The sequence below is a fragment of the Thermobia domestica genome, chromosome 17 (genome assembly GCF_964235325.1).
Source record: "Thermobia domestica chromosome 17, izTheDome1.hap1.1, whole genome shotgun sequence".
Taxonomy (NCBI): domain Eukaryota; kingdom Metazoa; phylum Arthropoda; class Insecta; order Zygentoma; family Lepismatidae; genus Thermobia; species Thermobia domestica.
Window position 1 is genome coordinate 121,758,341 of NC_137470.1, and position 19,090 is coordinate 121,777,430.

At 36.3% G+C, this 19,090-nt stretch overlaps 1 protein-coding gene across 1 annotated transcript in view; it reads right to left on the reverse strand.

The window, feature by feature from the left end:
• LOC145674146 (uncharacterized) overlaps positions 1-19,090 on the reverse strand; it is a 39,800-nt gene that overhangs the window by 15,709 nt on the left and 5,001 nt on the right. Inside the window, exons 3-4 of the mRNA XM_081743975.1 lie at positions 13,157-13,399; positions 3,133-3,300 (exon numbers count right to left, since the gene is read on the reverse strand). Of these exons, the coding sequence (XP_081600101.1) occupies positions 3,133-3,300; positions 13,157-13,399 (411 nt within the window). The remainder of the gene's footprint in view (positions 1-3,132; positions 3,301-13,156; positions 13,400-19,090) is intronic.

The window sequence follows — 19,090 nt, forward strand, 5'->3', positions numbered from 1 at the left end:
AGACTTGAGGACAGGGTCTGGTTAGAGGAAAGATGGGTGATCATTCGTAACCAGCAGATGATATTTGCATTCGCGTCCCCCAGAATCGTCAGGCCAATTGGGGAGCTGCTTAATAGAAAGAGGTAGCGAACTCTGGTCTAGAGTACAGGGTCTTGTCAGAAGAAAGATGGTGATCATTCGTAACCACCAGTTATAGTGAATTTGCGACGTCTACTCAACGTCGTAAGGCCAATTGGGAAGCTACTTGAACGAAAGAAGCACAGCAAACTCCGATCTAAAAAGCCAGCGTTAATGCCAAGGGTAACTGATATGTAGACACATCCCATCAAAGGCAGAATACCATAACCTCACTGATAGGCTCTGGCCCCCAGAAGATTGTTGCGTCTGGAGTTCAGTTTAGTTTAGTTTAATTACGTCTATGACTTGTGGAACCCTAGGGTCATCGACGAAATCTTGCCAGTGTACTTTATCCTAGCCCTAGCCAATGCTATCGAGGCTGTTATAATTTTTACGACAAAATGTCTAATGTCATATTTTCCCCATTTTAAGGTAATTTTAAGTAAAATAAACTTCCCAAGTTAGTGTGTTTTAAGCGTTTTTTTTTTGCGTTTTTCACTTCTTCCTGTTTTATTATGCATAAAAATGGTCAATGCTAACTACAATATGGGTTTCTGACAAGAGCAGATTCTCTTGTATAAAATGTTATACCGACCTTATGTTATAGATACAGTATATACGTATACATTTTTCGTAACCAATCATTTTCTTTTATTAAGCAAATAAAAGAAGAAGAATTGCCCGTGGAAGAGAAGTAGGTAAGAGTGTCAGTAGCACGCAAGGAAACAGCAAGAGAAATTGTGCGAGAAATTAAAGGAGAATTACATGCTTTCTTTCGGAGTTGTAGGCTGCCGAAAACGTGAAAAAATGAACTTTAAAAGGTCCATAGCTTCAAAACCATGGGAACTACCGTGGTCGGGTCAAGACTTCACTTAGGAACTGATATGTGCTCTAACCAAAAATACATGTTTCATAATCCTAAGGTACACTCGCAACAATTTTTGTACAGGGAGTTTGCTTACGGGCATATAATTTGAAGTATTCACTAACTACTTCTATAAAAATTGTTCCGGAAGTACTACAGTATTCTGAAGCATATATTTTGGATAAACCACATATTAGTTCCTTAGTAAAGTCTTGACCCGACTACGGTAGATCCCACAGTTTTAGAGCTATGAACCTTTAAAGTTCATTTTTTCACGTTTTGGGCAGCCTATAAATCCGAAAAGAAGCATTTGTGCACCCAGGTTGGTCTATACTTTTTGTCTTATCTTGGTGTCAGGAATCACCTCCGAAACGTTGTCGGTGTAGTTTTGAAACACTCTGTATATGAATATGTCTTCCAATAATACAAAACATACATTCCCTCGGGTATGATTATTGTTCTATACTACTCCTTTCCCTCGAAATGTCAAATAGAGCCGATCAGAGCTACAAGAAAAATCTTACACATGCGATTATGCAAACTTACTTTTTTACATTCCAACTATATTCCCAAAAACTATTTAATGCTCGGGAAGTCATTAGATGACTTTCAATATTAGATTAGCATATATTGAATATAGCATATAGATATAGATATATGCATGTTTTTCTGCTGAGAAAAGCGAAAAACTCACTTGACATCAGCTTTGAGCAAACAAACACTACAATCAAGTAACACACACATTCTAATCTGTTGTGGATTCAAATTAGACGTATTATTGAATTGCCGTATTTTGTTTACTTGCACATAAAAAATCACAGTTTTTGAACTGATCACACAATAGACATTCTACAACCATATGAAATCAGTTAATGACAGAAAGTAAACTCTGATTAGCAGCCGCTCTGTTTTTGGAGCTACATTCTCCATCCGTTGTTCGAAGTAGTTTGTACTGAATTGACGTATTACATATCGGGATCGTTTTTCCAAACATGATATATGTCTTTTATGCATATGGTGTTGGAATACCTTTGCTTTCAAACGAGTCCAGAATTTCTCAATGGGACGGATTTCTGACACATTTGGTGGATTGCGCTCTTTGCGCAAAAGCAGCATTCCCTCCCGGTGCACCAGCTGCTGCCTCCCTATTGCATAGTGAGAAGAAACTAAATCAGGCCAAAAGATGTAATCACCATTCGGATAGTGTTCTTTAATAAATGGGATAAGTCTCATTCGAATACATTCATTTTGATATGTAATTTGATTAATTGTACCCATTGATTGTTTATAAAAGTATGGCCGAGAATGACCTTTTCTGCTTATGGTCATCCAGATAAGTAGTTTCTATGGAAGTTTAATTTTGAACAGAAATTTTTTTGATTCAAGGACAGGAATATGACCAGATTCAAAGTACGACATGTTTCCACTAAAATCATACTCATTCATATTAATATATGTTTCACCATCCATGATTACGTCCCTATCATCATTAGAGGTACGAAACTCATCCCTGGAAATTTTGTTCAGAATGACTTTTTGTTTCTTACCTGGATATGAAGCATCCTTTTTTGAATTTCTTTTGATCCCTAGTTCCAGTAGCCATTCCTCATAACATTACGACTCAGTTTTAATGCATATGGAGCACTTCAAATGGCAAATTCGTCGCTAGTATCCATCAGTGACACAACCTTTTCTTTGATTTTTTTTCCACATAATAATCTTCCTCTTTCCTTCCCCTTCTGTTTTCTTATTGAAATATTACCTTTGATTCTTTTTAATGTTCTGTACACAGTTGCACGACTCAATCCTTCTTTTTGAAAGCGATTCACTACTTCAGAGTCAGAGAGTCCCTTGACTTAAGCTTTTGACGGCTGCATGTTTCTCACTGACTGTCTCCTGAGTTGATCCTGTCTGTAATCGCATGAGAGAAGGGGTAATGTATGAAACAGTGCGAATAGCAGTCTATTCGGATGCGTGTGTCATGAGTAATACGTGTTCAAAATAGTGTCTCATTTGAATCCACAAGAAGTTAGTCATGTTCTCCACTGTTTAGATTGGAAATACAATCATTAGGACAGCTTACCAGGAATTACAAGTATTTTATAAATGTGATTTATAACAAAGTAACATGAACTATACCATAATCTTACCTTGATGCAACACATTTTCTTCCAAATAATCATGGCATCAGTGTAGTAGTTAGAATAAACTTTGGACGCATTTGGTGGATCCAAGAGAACATCCAAATATTTTAGGGCAAGCAAAGGCTTTGGCTTGTCGACATTTCCTTCTGTTGGATTAGGTCTTTTTGCACCAGTCTAAATAAAAAAGTAGAACATTATTTTAACATTCTACGATACTATTGGGATTTAACGAAAAAAATGCATCCAAAGATGAGATATAACAATCAATATACCTCACTAATTAGAGCAAAATAATATTCGCCAGTGTAAAACCACATGTGTAGTTTTTGAGATAATTGACAAAAACAAATTAATTTGTAAAGTTAACCCTTGCGTACCAGTGACATCCATGTATATGTCATGAAAACGTATCCCTTATTAAGGAACGTATTAATCCTGGAGATGATGAAATTTGTCAGTGGTTAAAGGCAAAACTTAGTTCTACTATTTTTCCGTAGGTCACAGGACCTTATTGACAGAAAAGACAAAGAGAAGTGTCGTCTCAGTAGATGGCAGGCCTAAGGGTAAACTCAATTACAACATGTGTTTGTTTTGACGGTAAACAATTAGCAACTTCGAGATCTATTTCGAGATTGGAAAAGAGAATCTTTGATCTCCAGTCAGTGTTGCCAACCAGGAACAGCATAAAATCCCTTCTGAACGCCACAATTTCTCTTTTCAGTCAAAATGTTCTACAACGCAATAATTGCTTTTATCAGTAATACGAATGCTCTCCTCACGCGCGCACAGTAACTATGCTCTATATAACGGTCTAAACCGAATTTTAACAGTAAATGAAACCGGTATTGAAGCACGCACATAGGAAAATGACACCTGGAACGCAAGGGGTTAAAAACTGATGCTGAACGAAATCCATGCCATCTAATAAACTGAGACCGGCATCGAAATATACGTTCAAGAAGCTCTTTGTTATGATACCAGTAAAGACAATCACATGTAATATGATGAATAAGAGAGATCTCAAAATTATGATTCGTTTTTAAACTTTATTTTCTATTTAACCAAAACATTACTGAAAGATGGGGCATATATCAGTAGATAGGTCACATGGTCACACGGGACATAACAAAACTACGTGCTTAAAAATACATTTTGATGCGTAGTTTACCAGAAAATCGACATAACTGAACTTCCGTGGCGTTCATTGCCAATAATCATAGCTCCGCTCCAACAGATTGTTTTGTAATACTCTGTCAAAAAGCATATTATGTGTCCTTCCAACAGTCACTCACGTTCATCTAACCCCTGTATTCATACAAGGGGTGATCAGAAAGTAAAGTTACGAAGCCTGCAGTGAAACGTGTATATATTATTTCATACAACCAATACAGCGATGAGATACTACATATATTTATTTGCTTTCCATCATAGTCTCCGTATCGATTGAGGCACTTGTCGCATCCTTTGATGAGTTTGAAGATTCCTTCCTGGTAAAAATTCTGTCTTTGCGTGTTCACGTACATTGTCACGAAGTGTTTCATCTCCTCGTCTGAAGCAAAACGACGGCCTGCTAGGAGTTCCTTCAAGTGCGGGAACAGATGAAAGTAGCGTGGAGCGAGGTGTGAGCTGTAGGGAGACTAGTCAATGATGTCCCAGCGAAATTGTTTCAACAGCGTGGTGGTCTTCTGGGTTACATGCGGACGCGCGTTGTCGTGAAGGAAATTGACGCCCTTGGTGAGAAGTCCTGGCCGTAAACCTCTACCAGCTGCCGGTGAATCTCAGCCGCTGTTATATGTTTCGCACAAAGAAATCGAATAACTGAGAGGACTTCTTTGGAGACCAGTTTTCCAAACAAGTCGCCACTTGTGTTTATCTGCAACTGGCTGAAACTCTGCACAATTGTGAACTCCATACAGTAAAATTAAAGCACACTTCTTGTTCCTCTATAATAAGCGAAACTACAGAAATATCGGTCTTGTAACATTAGTTTCTGATACTCCCTCCTACTACTTAATATATTGCAATATCTTATTATATTAGTTCGGTTTCTAGCAGTGTTCATGTATCATTTCCAGAATTAGAACACATGGATGTACATTTACAGAATAATACAACTTTTGTGATGAACGTAGAATTCCGTAAAATCCCCATTTCGTCAGTTAAGTACATAGTTTGAAATATAATATCTATATTAAAAATATTATAAATATATAAAAAGTGTAATAAAAGCGATGAACTATTATAACCATCTGTAGAAAAGCACAAATAAAAACAAATAAATATACGTACAACATGCAATGTATGAGGTATGTATAGAAAACCCAGAATTTTTTACATAGTGAGTCAAGCGTCACAGGAAGCGCGCTTTGCTTAATGAGTGCAGCTAGTGGCAGGGAGGCATGGGAACAATCGGCAATGTTCTGAGTTTGAACGGTACTAATAACGGACTCTTATCTATATTGAAATAATACCGGAGTATTCATATAATCGGACTTGTCCAAGACCGTGGTACATATTGGAGGCATTTTAGCGGATATCGTCGGAAGCGTCCCAGCACTGAACACTTGGCGCATTTAGCTGCATTTGCGTATATATCTGCAGCTACCTTATATGTTTCTTATGAGTCTTCGATCATTGCATTCCAATCCAACCCTCTTTGGAACTTCCAACAACATTTCTCAATTCACACGGTCAAAAGCCTTTTCTAGATTAGTAAATATAATATGCATCTCTTTCTGTTTTTCTATTAACCTTTCTCCAATCACCCTTAAATATCCGATTAAATCTCTTATGCCCTTACCTCTCTTGAACAAGAATTCTTCCTCCTCAACTTAATCGTTTGTTCTACATTACAACCTTCTGTTCAGAATTAGAAGCAACATTTTTGCTACATGAGATATGAAGCTAATAGTTCTATAGTAATCTCGTCTCTTTCAGTTTGATTTCTTAGCTATCAGTATCATGATCATCATTAGGAAATCTTTGGGCCACTCTTCTGTTTCATATGTTTCATTGTGAGTCGGAACAATTCTTTCTTGTCCTTGTTCAGCATATTGTTAATGAATTCGACTGACATATTATCTATCTCGGTTAACTTTCCACTCCTAATCTTGAATATACCTTTTTCAAACTCTTCCGGAAGAATAGGAAACCCTTTATCTTCCTTGTGTACTTTATTTTCTACTTCAACCTCTAGGTCCCACAGTCTACTAAAATTCTCATATAAGTCCTCGACATATTCTTTCCATCCTTCTAAGACTTCCCTTCTCACGCTATCTTCCCATTCTTATTTTCTACTGCCATAGTAACACCCCCTTGTTCCCTCCGAAGTTACATAGATTTCACTTCTTTTTACATTTCATCGTATTTCCCCACTGTTTGAAATTTGTCTGTGTCCCGGCATTTTCTTTTGTAAAACTTCCCTTGCTGTGTCTGTTTCCTTTCGTAACTCGTTGTTTAACTTTCTATATATATATCTTTCTTCCCCCTCATGTATTAACTTGTTTCCACGTCTTCCTTTCCATCATTTTTTGCAAGATCTTTTCTGTAACCAGGCTTCTTAGATGTTTTGGGTTCGTCGTAACCTACTACTTCACCTGCAGCCTCTTACATGCAAACTTTAATATGCTCCCATCGTTTGTTACTATCCGCAACTAACCTTCTCATTTGAATATTCATTTTGAAAAATGCATGCCAATTTTCAGTTGATACTTACTTGTTAATATTTACCCACTCTGTGTAATGAAATACAAGGGTACTTCAAACAGTTTCCTGCTTGACTCTCAAATATTGTATCACTGGTAATAATCCATTCACGGCATATAGTGCCATCTATGGAAGAAATAATGCATCACTTTCAACTATCTAACTGCGTCAGTTCGTTGGAGGTAGTCATTTGAATCAGTCGCTTGCGGCAAACGGCAATTTTCCTTTTTGTGTACCGAAGCCCTTCTAAACGTACTATACGCTTCCCGTCCTTATCGAGGAATACATCCACTAGACACGATAACCATAAAAAAAACTACCAATTGTAGAAAATCACCTTTAAATCCATAATGAAATGAGGAAAGAGATGTAATTGAAACTATACCAAGTACCAAGGAATTAACTATTCACATGAATTATCTTAGTTCCTCTTCTTCTCCCTCCTTAACCTTCCACTGTACTATCCCAATAGTACTCACTATGAATTTATAAAATAGATTTGCCTTTGTTATCATTACTCTTGTGGACTTCTTCTCTTTTCCTTTATCTCATCAAGAAGCAAGTTTGCGCAATTAGACTCGCCTTCAATAAATTGTACTAAAATGTCTAGGGAAATTTTATATCTAATTTATCTTAATCTCACGGGAAGGATTTCTAGACATAAAAATCATAGAACACCTTTTTGATTTATCAGTTTATTTACTAAATAAGGAGAGTTTTGGTTTATGAATTTTTTTTAAGATAACTTGTCCCTGACTAGAATTCTTAATTTTACTTAATAAGACACTAATTGGGGTGGGTCTGTGGAGTTACTAACCCGCGTTCACTTTCAGGCTGTTAGTACACTCCTTAATTTGTTTCTATCAGCACTGCTAGTCACTTACAGAATGCGTCACCTAAAGTCCTATCATGAAACTCATCGGACCTAGATTCCGTCCCACTTAAGGAAACTAGCTAATTTATTCAGATTAGGTGTAGGTTAGGAAAAGTACAATTTGGATCCATGCATTTAATCCCAGGTAGAATTCTTAAGTAAGGAATTTTCATTATCAGCTTTGTCTATGTTTCAAGACTAGGCCTCAATAACGTAGAATTCCGACTATAGAATTCTTACTCTTAATTATTCTAAAAAAAGCACTCGCTGTGTGCTCTATGGAACATCACTTATGCCCAATCTCCGCTATTCCTTCCCTAATCTCCTCTATCTCTCTTGGGAATCTAGAAATTAAATATTAATTACTCCTTAATTAAAATCCATCTAAAACACCTCTCAAAATTTCCGTCCTACACTTCGAACAAATTTAAATGTGAAACTCAAGATAACTAACGGATTCATAAGGAAATACATAGCCCACGAATTTAAAAAAGTCGTAACCTTAGTTCTCGCTCAGAATCAGCAACCTAAAACCACATTACTCAGTGACACTCCTAACAAACAGAATAACTGCTTTGGTTCTTACTAGGAACCTCCTATACAGCCACATCTCTCAGGGCTAGATTCAAAAGTATTAAAGCCTAACCAGTAGGGTGGGCCGAAAAAGGCCGAAATTTTTTTTTTTTTTAGAAAATTAAGATTGAGTACCGTGCAAAAGTTGTATAATGTTATATTATGTTTCCTCACCAAAACAGAGCCGGATTAAAAGATATTTAACCGGGCCCCGGGGGCCCCAAAGAACGTTAATTTTGAAAAAAAAAGTAGCCAGCAATGAAAACATTATTAAAATATATTTTTTAGAATGTTAAGTTTGAGTACCATTCAAAAGTTGTATAATATTACTTTATGTATCTTCACCAAAATAGAGCCGGATAAAAAGATATTTAACCGGGCCCCGGGGGCCCGAAAGAATGCTAATTTTGAAAAAAAAAGTAGCCAGCAATGAAAATATTATTAAAATATATTTTTAGAAAGTTAAGTTTCAGTACCGTGCAAAAGTTGTTTAATGTTATATTATGTTTCCTCACCAAAACAGAGCCGGATTAAAAATATTTAACCGGGCCCCGGAGGCCCCAAAGGACGTTAATTTTGAAAAAAAAATAGTTGCGAGTAGTGAAAATATTGAAATATTTTTTTAGAAAGTTAAGTTTGAGTACCATGGAAAAGTTGTATAATATTATGTTTCTTTACTAAAATAGAGCCGAATAAAAAGATATTTAACCGGGCCCCGGGGGCCCGAAAGAACGGTAATTTTGAAAACAAAAGTAGCCAGCAATGAAAATATTATTAAAATATATTTTTAGAAAGTTAAATTTCAGTACCGTGCAAAAGTTGTTTAATGTTATATTATGTTTCCTCACCAAAGCAGCCGGATTAAAAGATATTTAACCGGGCCCCGGGGGCCCCAAAGAACGTTAATTTTGAAAAAAAAAATAGTTGTGAATAGTGAAAATATTATTGAAATATTTTTTCTTAGAAAGTTAAGTTTGAGTACCGTGCAAAATTTATAATGTCATGTTTCCTTACCAAAACAGAGCCGGATAAAAAGATATTTAACCGCTACCAGGGAGCCCAAAAAACGTTAATGCTGAAAAAATATAGTTGTGAGTAGTGAAAATATTATTGAAATATTTGTTTTCGGAAAATTAAGTTTGATTACCGTGCAAAAGTTGTATAATGCTATGTTTCTTCCCCAAAACAGAGGCAGATAAAAATATTTCACCAGGCCCTGCGGGCCCGAAAAGTGTTATTATTATTTTTTTAATATGTATACCATTATTTTAAGTATGTATAGAAAATTGGTTAAGATTCCTAATACTTTAACTTGACCCCAGGATTTTAAATGTTCTGATCTGATATGCAGCTCTTCGCCTGATTGGTGTTTAGTAGATATAATAGTACGGACACAAATACATAAGGTAAGGTTGAAAAATTGACCAACAAACACCAAACCAGCCCAGAACTCACCACGTGGAGATGGCTACACAGCGAGTTCCTCCCACCCACCCTCCTCTTACTTAAAGCTCCTGAGCGGAATCTTGGAACAAAATATTGAGATTTATGTCCGAAGCTTGGTAGATACTTTCGTGCTTCCAGTTTTGCCCGAATATAACCGTCTCGTGCCACACTACCGCATACTTCTGAAGAAGATTCTGTTACTACCCTTAGACACTTCTCCAAAGCCTGTGTGTGAAAGGGGAACGTGACAAACTGAAACCTCCTCTTTTCCACAACCATTTCGGTTCGTTCTTCTATTGATACGTTAGCCGAAATTGGAGGTTTCGTTACTATTACTTCTGACCAATCGGTCAAATCGATATAATCCGCATATTCTTCAGTGCTTTGCAATTGTCAATTAGAACTATAGTTTGGTATTTTCGGCCATCAAAATAGAGACCCTTAAAATTAGTAGCTTTACACTGTAGACGGTTTCTTTTTTCTTTTTCTTTTTCTTTTTTGCTAGTTTCGTACGGATTTTGTTTTTATCTACTACCTTGTCTTAGTTAGTTTTGTTCAGTAAATTCATATCTTCTAAAACAACGGATACAATTTTAGCAGCCGACCTATTCGATATACCTGTTAAATCTTTTGCGGTACTCATTTGTTTAGGGCTCACTATTGTTTATTTAGGTTTACTTTAGATTTTATTCTCTAAACGATAGCACCATGCGAACTCTTCATCGTCTGAATTCGGGGTGGAAGCGCTTAATGTATGTTCCAAGTACGGGATTGAGGCTAACGATTGTAACCCTCTTGTAATTGGTACCGTAGCATCATAATCGATCTGTGTGTCATGCTTTCTTTTGAGTCTATGGGTTTCTGCTTCATCTACATTGCAACTCGTCATTTGTCTCTGATTTCTCTGATCTAATATGAGCTCCCACTCCGAAAGCGGTATATAATTTGATTTACCACACTTACAGGTTAATCTATCGCAGCATTTGCAAGAGAAAATATCACATAACTTCTGAGCACCGTTCTTAAATTTCTTTAATTTGGCTCTTAATGGGGTATATCTCATTTCTTAATGGGGTTAATGATCGTTTTGCATTTTGAGTTGTAATTCAAAATCATATGCTTAATTCGAAGTCAAGACAATACAGGAAGAGAGGCTCGCAGCCATATTGTTTCTAGTTTATTTGAATTCAGCAATGTAAGCGCCGCTTTCGGAAAGTCAGTGTTATGTATTTTGCATCCAGATGCGAAAAAGTGAGTTAAGTTTGAGAGTTCTGAGGTGGGCTCAACACAAAGGTTTTTCGTGTGTTAATATGGTAGTTATGAAAGTTAGTTAAGCTCTTAATAGTTATTTGCGTATATTTAAAACATGTATCTCATGTTTTATGTATTAATAGTATTGTCTGGTAAAATGTTATTATTACCTAAAACCATTTTATTTGAACAAAAAATTGGGAACTTTAGGGCCACGGGGCCCCGGTTAAATATTGTTTTAAAATCAACATATTTGGCATGGCTTCATTTCGTACCAATGCGCAACTTTTGATAACTACTCAATCCTGAATATCTGAAAAAAATTTTTTCGGCCCACCCTACTAACCAGGTCCTCATTCGAAATCTCCAGCCTACAAAACACACATCATTCAGTGGCTGTCTCCAGAAAGTGAAGCCCTGTTACTCAATTCCGTCTCGTATTTATAGTAGTCCACGGAGTTTCCTTTTCAAAGAAAGAAAAAAAAAAGTTCGCTTCTGCAACCCCGGCGAGAAGTATTTCCACCCTAAAGAAAAGTTATTAAGCATACATAATATATAAATCATAATATATAAGTCATTTACAAATTCAATATACAAGTTAACTAACTAACTAACTAACTAACTATATATATATATATAATTATTATTATTAATTTATAAACACAACTAAAACCAGGCCTGGTGTTATATAGTAGTTCTACTTTGCATATTATTAATTACAATATAAATCTATACATTCATATAAGAATATTAAATAACCAGCAAGGTGCGCCTTGCACGCTGTGGGTTAATACTGAAATATCATACCACTAGTAATAAGTCATTAACGGCATGAAGTGTCATCTATGGAAGAAATAATGTATCACTTTCAACTATCCAACTGAGTCATTTCATTGGAGGCAGCCATTTGAATCAGCCGTTGTGTGTTGAGCTCACATATTGCATGACAATGCTCCAGTCCACGCACCTATAGCTGCCAAGGCTAGAATGCTTAGGCTGGACTGTAACTTGAATGCCATCTATGGAAGAAAGATGTATGAGTTTCATCAACTGTCTAGCTGCATAAGTTCACTGAAGGCAGTCATGAATCAGTCGTTGTGCGTTGAGCTCGCCTACTTTATGACACTGCTGCATCCACAGCTGTTGTTGCCAATACTCCAGTGAAAGATTGTGGCTTCAAGGAGATTCAATACTCACCCTACAGTCCAGAATTATTATTACAGTCTTTGCAACAGCAGCCGTATGGACTGGAGCATTGTCATGCAATATGTCAGCTTCACGCTTAACGACTGATTCAATGATTGCTTCCAAACATGACACTGTAAGCCATTACCGTTTTATTACCAGCGAAACGATATTTTACTATAAGGCCGGAAATTTTTAGAAGTAACGTAAGTAACGGAATTTCGTAAGTAGTATATATGTAACGAGAATATGAAAAATGTGTCCAGAAAACATTGATAATAAGGAGAAACATTAATTTGTTTAGAAGTCTTATTAATACTTTATATTCGATCTTATGAGTCGCTTTTGCAAGTACTTTAATGCAAACTTCTATGTTAAACAAATGAAATTTATGAGTTACTATTGTAAATATGTTCGTCATCGCTAGCAATTTAATTCCCTGCTTAAAGATGTGACTTCCCAATGATTGAATTTCATTCTGGCTACAGGCTTACCTCAAACCATACACATGCATGCCCTCATGGGAGCATGAATTGTCAATGTGATTGGTTGTCTACCTATTCCGTGGACAATCATCTGTATATTATTACCAAAGTGTCTAGTAAGATTTTGCCTGTCATATTAGAGGTTACTTTACCTGTTATGTACTAGCGTGACCATATGGTCATAGTACGTTGCGTTCTATATTTCAAGTTGTAGGTGCCACTATTTTAGTGTTATTATTCTCCTAGTCTATCCAAATTTTACACAACGTTACGTCCATAATAAATGATTTATGTCAGAAATTTGAGTAGTTCTGTTTAATTTCATTCCTCGATGACTCCAAAATGACAAAAATTTTCTTTTCTGAGACAAAAAATCAATCCGTAACGTGTTAAAAATTACATATAGTTAAGTAATTTCAATATGTCTCGTAGTATATATTTTTTTCATGTAATGCATATCAGAACCTACAAACCTTTCCAAATTCCTTCACGAATAAATTTTATTACTTACTTTTGAAACCAGAACTGACTGAGGGTCTTCAAACGCAGCATCCAACCACTCTTCGATGATCATGAAGACGATTTGAGCTTGCTGCCACATACATAAACAAGATACTATCATGTCATATTCGCATACCTCTGCATTTGGATGCATACGTAACAACTCTGACTTACAGGGTAACACCAGAGTCATAACCTTGTCGGTAGGAAGATAGTTTGTAAGCTGCAGCACTGACCTTAACCTTTTATCACCCTGTGTGGGAAAATACAAAATAAAATTAACGAAATAAATTTATTGGCGTTATTTATTTACGTATTTATTTTCTGAAGGGATCATTAACCAATAGGATCAACTGTAAATGCGCTCTCTACAGTTTAGCCACAATGGAGCGTAGCTCTGGTCAAGCAGAAGAGATACAGGTTACTGTGTTGAGAGATATTTGTCAAACTCTCCTATGATATCCACGTTCAAACAATCATCAGAACTTTATTTCTCATCAACGACGATGAAACACATGGAACTTCATTTAAAGTGCAAGCCTTAACATACTTGTTACGTTAATGAACTCAATCATGCTAATATGGATGTCCATAAATCGGTTTTATGGCGCGGTTCTTACTGTCTCTTCACAGTAGTAGTGTCCTGTTTACAGGCAAATGTATTGTTTACCAGATCATGCGTTCACACAGCATCACTTTTTGGGCTAAGTAAAACCCATTTGTTTTATGAAGAGTTTGATAAAAGCCCGCTATACTATGGAGAGAATTCGAGAGCAAACCGGAATATCTGCGCAGAACATCTGTCAGGACATGGCGTAGAATTCGACTATGCTTCGGTTATGATGCTCTCGATACAAATGTCCTGGAAAAGTGAGGTACTCGTATGATGTACGTGATCATATCACCGCAACAACAACATTCATTGTAGTATTCGAAACAAAGGGGGTATTCAAATTTGTGCCAGTTTGTATAAATTGCAACAATTAATAAGGAAACTGTGACTACACAAATTTACTAAACAAAAATATTTATTTAAATTTTTACGCCAAGGTATTACAGCTTCTGCCAGTTTCTTGCTTGTAGGATTCCACACGAGATAATACAAGGATACAATTTTCCTGACAAGATGCGAAATAGCAGATCTCTTCCAATATATTCCGGAGATATCTTTCCGAAACGAGATAGCACTCATTTCATATTTTAGAGACAGGACTCACTCAACTCTTGACGCCTAAGAATCCTTACTCACACCCATAAATCTGCAATTCCCCATTAACCTACACACTCCTTATCCATTCAAAGGTAGAAAAAATCTACACAAGAAGTGTTTGTAACAGCAAGAACCTAAGAATAAATATACATAGATATATAGATCCTAATGAAAACATCCAATAAAGGCGATAGCAGCAAAAATGTAGCTATGTCATTCTTTTCTGTGTTATGTCCTTTTAATACACGAACAAGTAGTCAATAAGTAACACGATGTATCAACCCTTTCACTACCATTTTTGTGGGGGATCGAAATAAATTATTGTATCGTTGCTTTAAAGTCGTAGTCAATTGTAACACTATATAAAAATAGTTCCTGTAAGTTCATTTCCCAACGTATCCCATTGGTATTTTTATATGGGTACTATATGTCCCAGTGGTAATGAAATAAGTAATCATCCTGTATTTTTATTTATGATATGTACTGTCAGAAAAGCACTCGAATAGTATTTATGATTACGAATATTGACATTTCTGTAGCCTATTTCAAATGACAAGTTCATCCTTGCAAATCCGAGTGGTTCATGTGACAGTCATGATCCTCGTACTTGTGGTACCTTGAGAAGCAATGTTTGCACATTGCCATTTCACACATGGTAGATAAGGTTTTTGTTCTAGTTTCCTTCTGTCTCTCAACACATTGTCCACATCTTCTTGTTGCAACTTCAGTTGGTAGATAGTTTACAGTATTCACCATTGATTTATAGGCAACACTTGAACGTCCAGCAGTTCTCTTCCTTTTACAATCGCATCTTTCTTTCCCAATGCAATCATTTGCTCTGCCACTGAAATAAGAAAATTAACCAACGGCATTTTTATGGTATACTGTAAGTCTTGAAATTTAATCCAAGCATTCACTAACGCCATCAGGAGTTTGAAGAACAGATGTTTCTACCATTTAGTTGTCTTTTTATTAAAAGCATAGTATCCTAATTTCTGGTCGGATATATCTACATCTCCCATAATTTTATTATACGTGATAATGGCTTGTTGACAAAGGAGATCTTGTTTGGTTTCATCTTTCAGTGTGCATCGAACAACAGTTATATTTCCGATTTGTGACAATCATAGCAAACGTCCTTAGTATCCACCCATCGTGATGCTACTGTCCCAGAACTATTTACAAGAATGTTGTATTCACTTTCTGCAGTTTTGTGTTAACTGAGGCATATTTCTCCTTACACCGTTGCATGTGGCGACAGTTGCAATTAGTAGACTATCCATGAGGCTGACTGTTGTAAAAATATTTCAGATTGCATTGTGACGTCTATACTTTTAATTGTCTTAATTACACGCCGTACAACTCTTTCGTCAAGCGTCTTCGCTGAGGTATTCTCTTCATTGTATCTACCTGCTAAAACTTCTACATCATATATATAACTAATTTCAGTGTCACACCTTTCCCATAGTTTTATTCCACGTTCGTTTTTCTTCATGGCAAGTATTTTTTAAATGCCAATCCTACCTCTGAATTTAGCCATCGACTTGTCAATACTTTGGTGTGAATTTTTCTCTCTTGTTTACTGAAATGACTGAGGGAAAAAAACTTCACTTATATAATAAGTTTTCGATGCATAATTTGTGTCATGATGTTGGCTGAAGTATAGTTTTTGATAACATAATCTGGCATGTATTGGACGGAATAGCATTTTGATGACCGTATTCTTCAAAGACGCATGATTTGACCAATAATCTGAGAAATTTGGGTCCTTGTTATATGATGCCACAAGAGCTACTCCTAAAACAAATATAACTTCTGCTGGATCAGTGTTTTGACTTTTTTTTATGACGTCGACATTTAGATAACCACATGTCCACGCACTAAGCTGTGAATATAAACACACTATAAGGAAATATTTCTGAGACATATCTAGTTCACCGGAAGGGCTATCAGTCTTACGATACAAAATACGTTTCTCACTAACCGAAAATCTTTTATTCAAAGATGGGCTTACTTTTGGTCGTAATACTTCTGTACGCGCTGAAGGTCCAGACACTGTTTCACCATTAGAACATTGTTCTTCACTTTCATCTGTTTCATTAGCTTCAATTTTACTTCCACTATTGTCTTCATTGTAACTTTCATCACCTACACAACGAACGTTAGAGCCCTCAAGAAATCGAATTTCATCTGTATCATACTTGCCTTTCCGAGTTCGTAAACCTCTGACTTCTGAGCTCATTTTTCTTCGACGACCGAAATAAACTTTCTAAATAATTGCGTATTTCTCTAGCCGAGGTTAGCTACCCGTTCGATGGTATGGTCTAGAGGATGTTTCATAATTTTATCAGAACTGTACTTTATAAAACAATGGTATCCGGGAGTTGGATACTGCAAGATTTGCGATACTAGTCATTAAAATTGAGTAAGGTCTGCATTGCACAATAAATGATGAATATATTACATTGTAAGATTGAACAACATTTTCTTCATGGGGCCAAAAGAATGTGTGAGATGACTATGAGATAAGATACACTTGACAACACAAGACTAGGCTGAGAGTTACAAGACAGATGGAAGCTAATCTCTCCTCTTGAGGGCTGCTCCAGCCATTGATGGGCAACTGGGAAATCCATGATCATTTATAGTGGTATGAGAAAGTTTTGAAAGATGAAAATTGTTCTAAATTAACAAACGTGTTAGTAACAGAGGATTTACTCTGCAGAATACGAGGGGATGAGGTGAGATGGGAGCTATAGATGAGAAAGAGAGAGGACAGGAAGATCGGGGTAGTCGGGTGGTAAAAGTAATGATATAATGTGAAGAGGAGTGGAATAGAAGAATGTGTGATGGGGTTGTAAGATCATAGTGTAAGCGTTGATAGCATTGAGGAGGAACGGGTGATGAAAATTGAGGCGTTTTTGGAAGTATTTGAGGAGAAGGTTTTCTAGACTGAACAAGAAGTGGGGAAAAGTCATTCGATTCTATAGGATTTGAGTTAGAGTGAGAAGTTTGATGCTATATGCAATTCTAAACGCTTATCGTACAAGAACTTTAAGCTCGTGGTAATAGACGAAGGAGACTGCAGTCCACGCCGGGAGACCATAAGTGACCACTGGCCAGAGAAAGGCTTTATAAGTATTTGAAGGAAGTTCTGAATGAAGATCCGAAGTTGTGCTAGTTAGTCGTTTGAGAGGTTAAGCTGACGGTAAGCTTTTGCTGTGATATCCTGGAGATGTGAACTTCCATGTAAGATATCTGGCTAATGTGAGCCCCAAGTATTTGACTGTGTTCGTAACCTGGAGACGGGTGTTGCTAACAGGAATATTCAATAAAGTCGGATTGTGATGAACTTTGAAAAGTTTCGTAGGTAGCAGAAATCCTGTAGATTGAGTTTTACTGATATTGATCTCAAGCCACCATTTATCACATCAGAGGACAAATGTATCTAACGCCTCTTCTAATGCTATGTTAAATTGGTGAACAGTGTGACCGACGACAAGAAAGTCTGTCTCATCAGCGTATTGAAATAAACACGCAAGTCATCGTCTGTTTCTGGGGCGATTCAGGAACTGATAGAGATAAAAGAAGCCCATATCAATAGGCAGTTACGGTGCATATGATGGGTATAAAGTATAAACTAATTCAACAGAAAGGAAGTAAGAATACTGCATTTTGCATTAGAGATCGAGCCGTTTACAAAAGAGTGGTCGCTTTCATTATCCATATTTGGAAAGTTATGCTTAACATGTTAAAACGTATTTTCCTTCAGTATTTTTTAATAAAATGTACTGTACTACATATTTGATGTTCTGAATAAATAAATAATGCAATGTCATGAAGCAGAATTAAACACTTGGACAGAGGTAAATTTTAGAAAATTGAAATCTAAAGAAGGAACACTAATACTGGTTAAAATTGATGAGACTAGGCCCTATGTGCATTTCTACCTAAAGTTGGAATTTTGAGGTTTTAGTGTCTCAAGCTTTCTGTCTTTCCTCTGTCTTTGCCTGACTGACTAACTGACTCCGGATAAAATCTCTCTCCTCGATTCAAAAGTTTGAATGGATCTTATTTGCTGAGTTGTTTAATGTATTGAAATAGCGCGTAAAAGTCAGCATCCTATTAGGGTTACGCTTTTTGGCATTTCAGATACTTTGTATGAAATCAGTCGATCTATCAGCAGATTGGAAAGAGTTATTTTGTTTCCCTCTGTTAATATTGTCCATTAAAATATAAATAAATTTCATAGGAAAGAGTGAAACCTACACTGGATTTAAATAGCGTTGTTATGCTAAGTATATTACCACATTTAAGTCATTTCTTCAAATGTCTCTCAATTAGCTTATTTCAGCTAGTGAGAGCTTCCCAAATATATGAATATGCATAAATTCCAAGCGAGCTTTACATTAACCCCTTTCTGCATGATTTTTTTTCTTTTAGCGAGAACAAATAATCAGTATTGGAAATCCTCATATGGAACTTGAAAAATGAATTAAAAGTTGAATTTTAGATTTTTCACTTAATTTCGACGAGAAATAAGTAAGTACCATATGTGACACACTTACAAATCACAAAGAACATTCCAGATGACACCAAAATCTCTTATTGATACACGTCAATATCTCACACAACAGACAAAACAGTCGTTTGATGCCTTTGATAAATCACAAAAAAGCTAAAGTGGAAAAAGGGTATGTGCCACATATGGTACGGCATGCGGTAAGGGTTTAA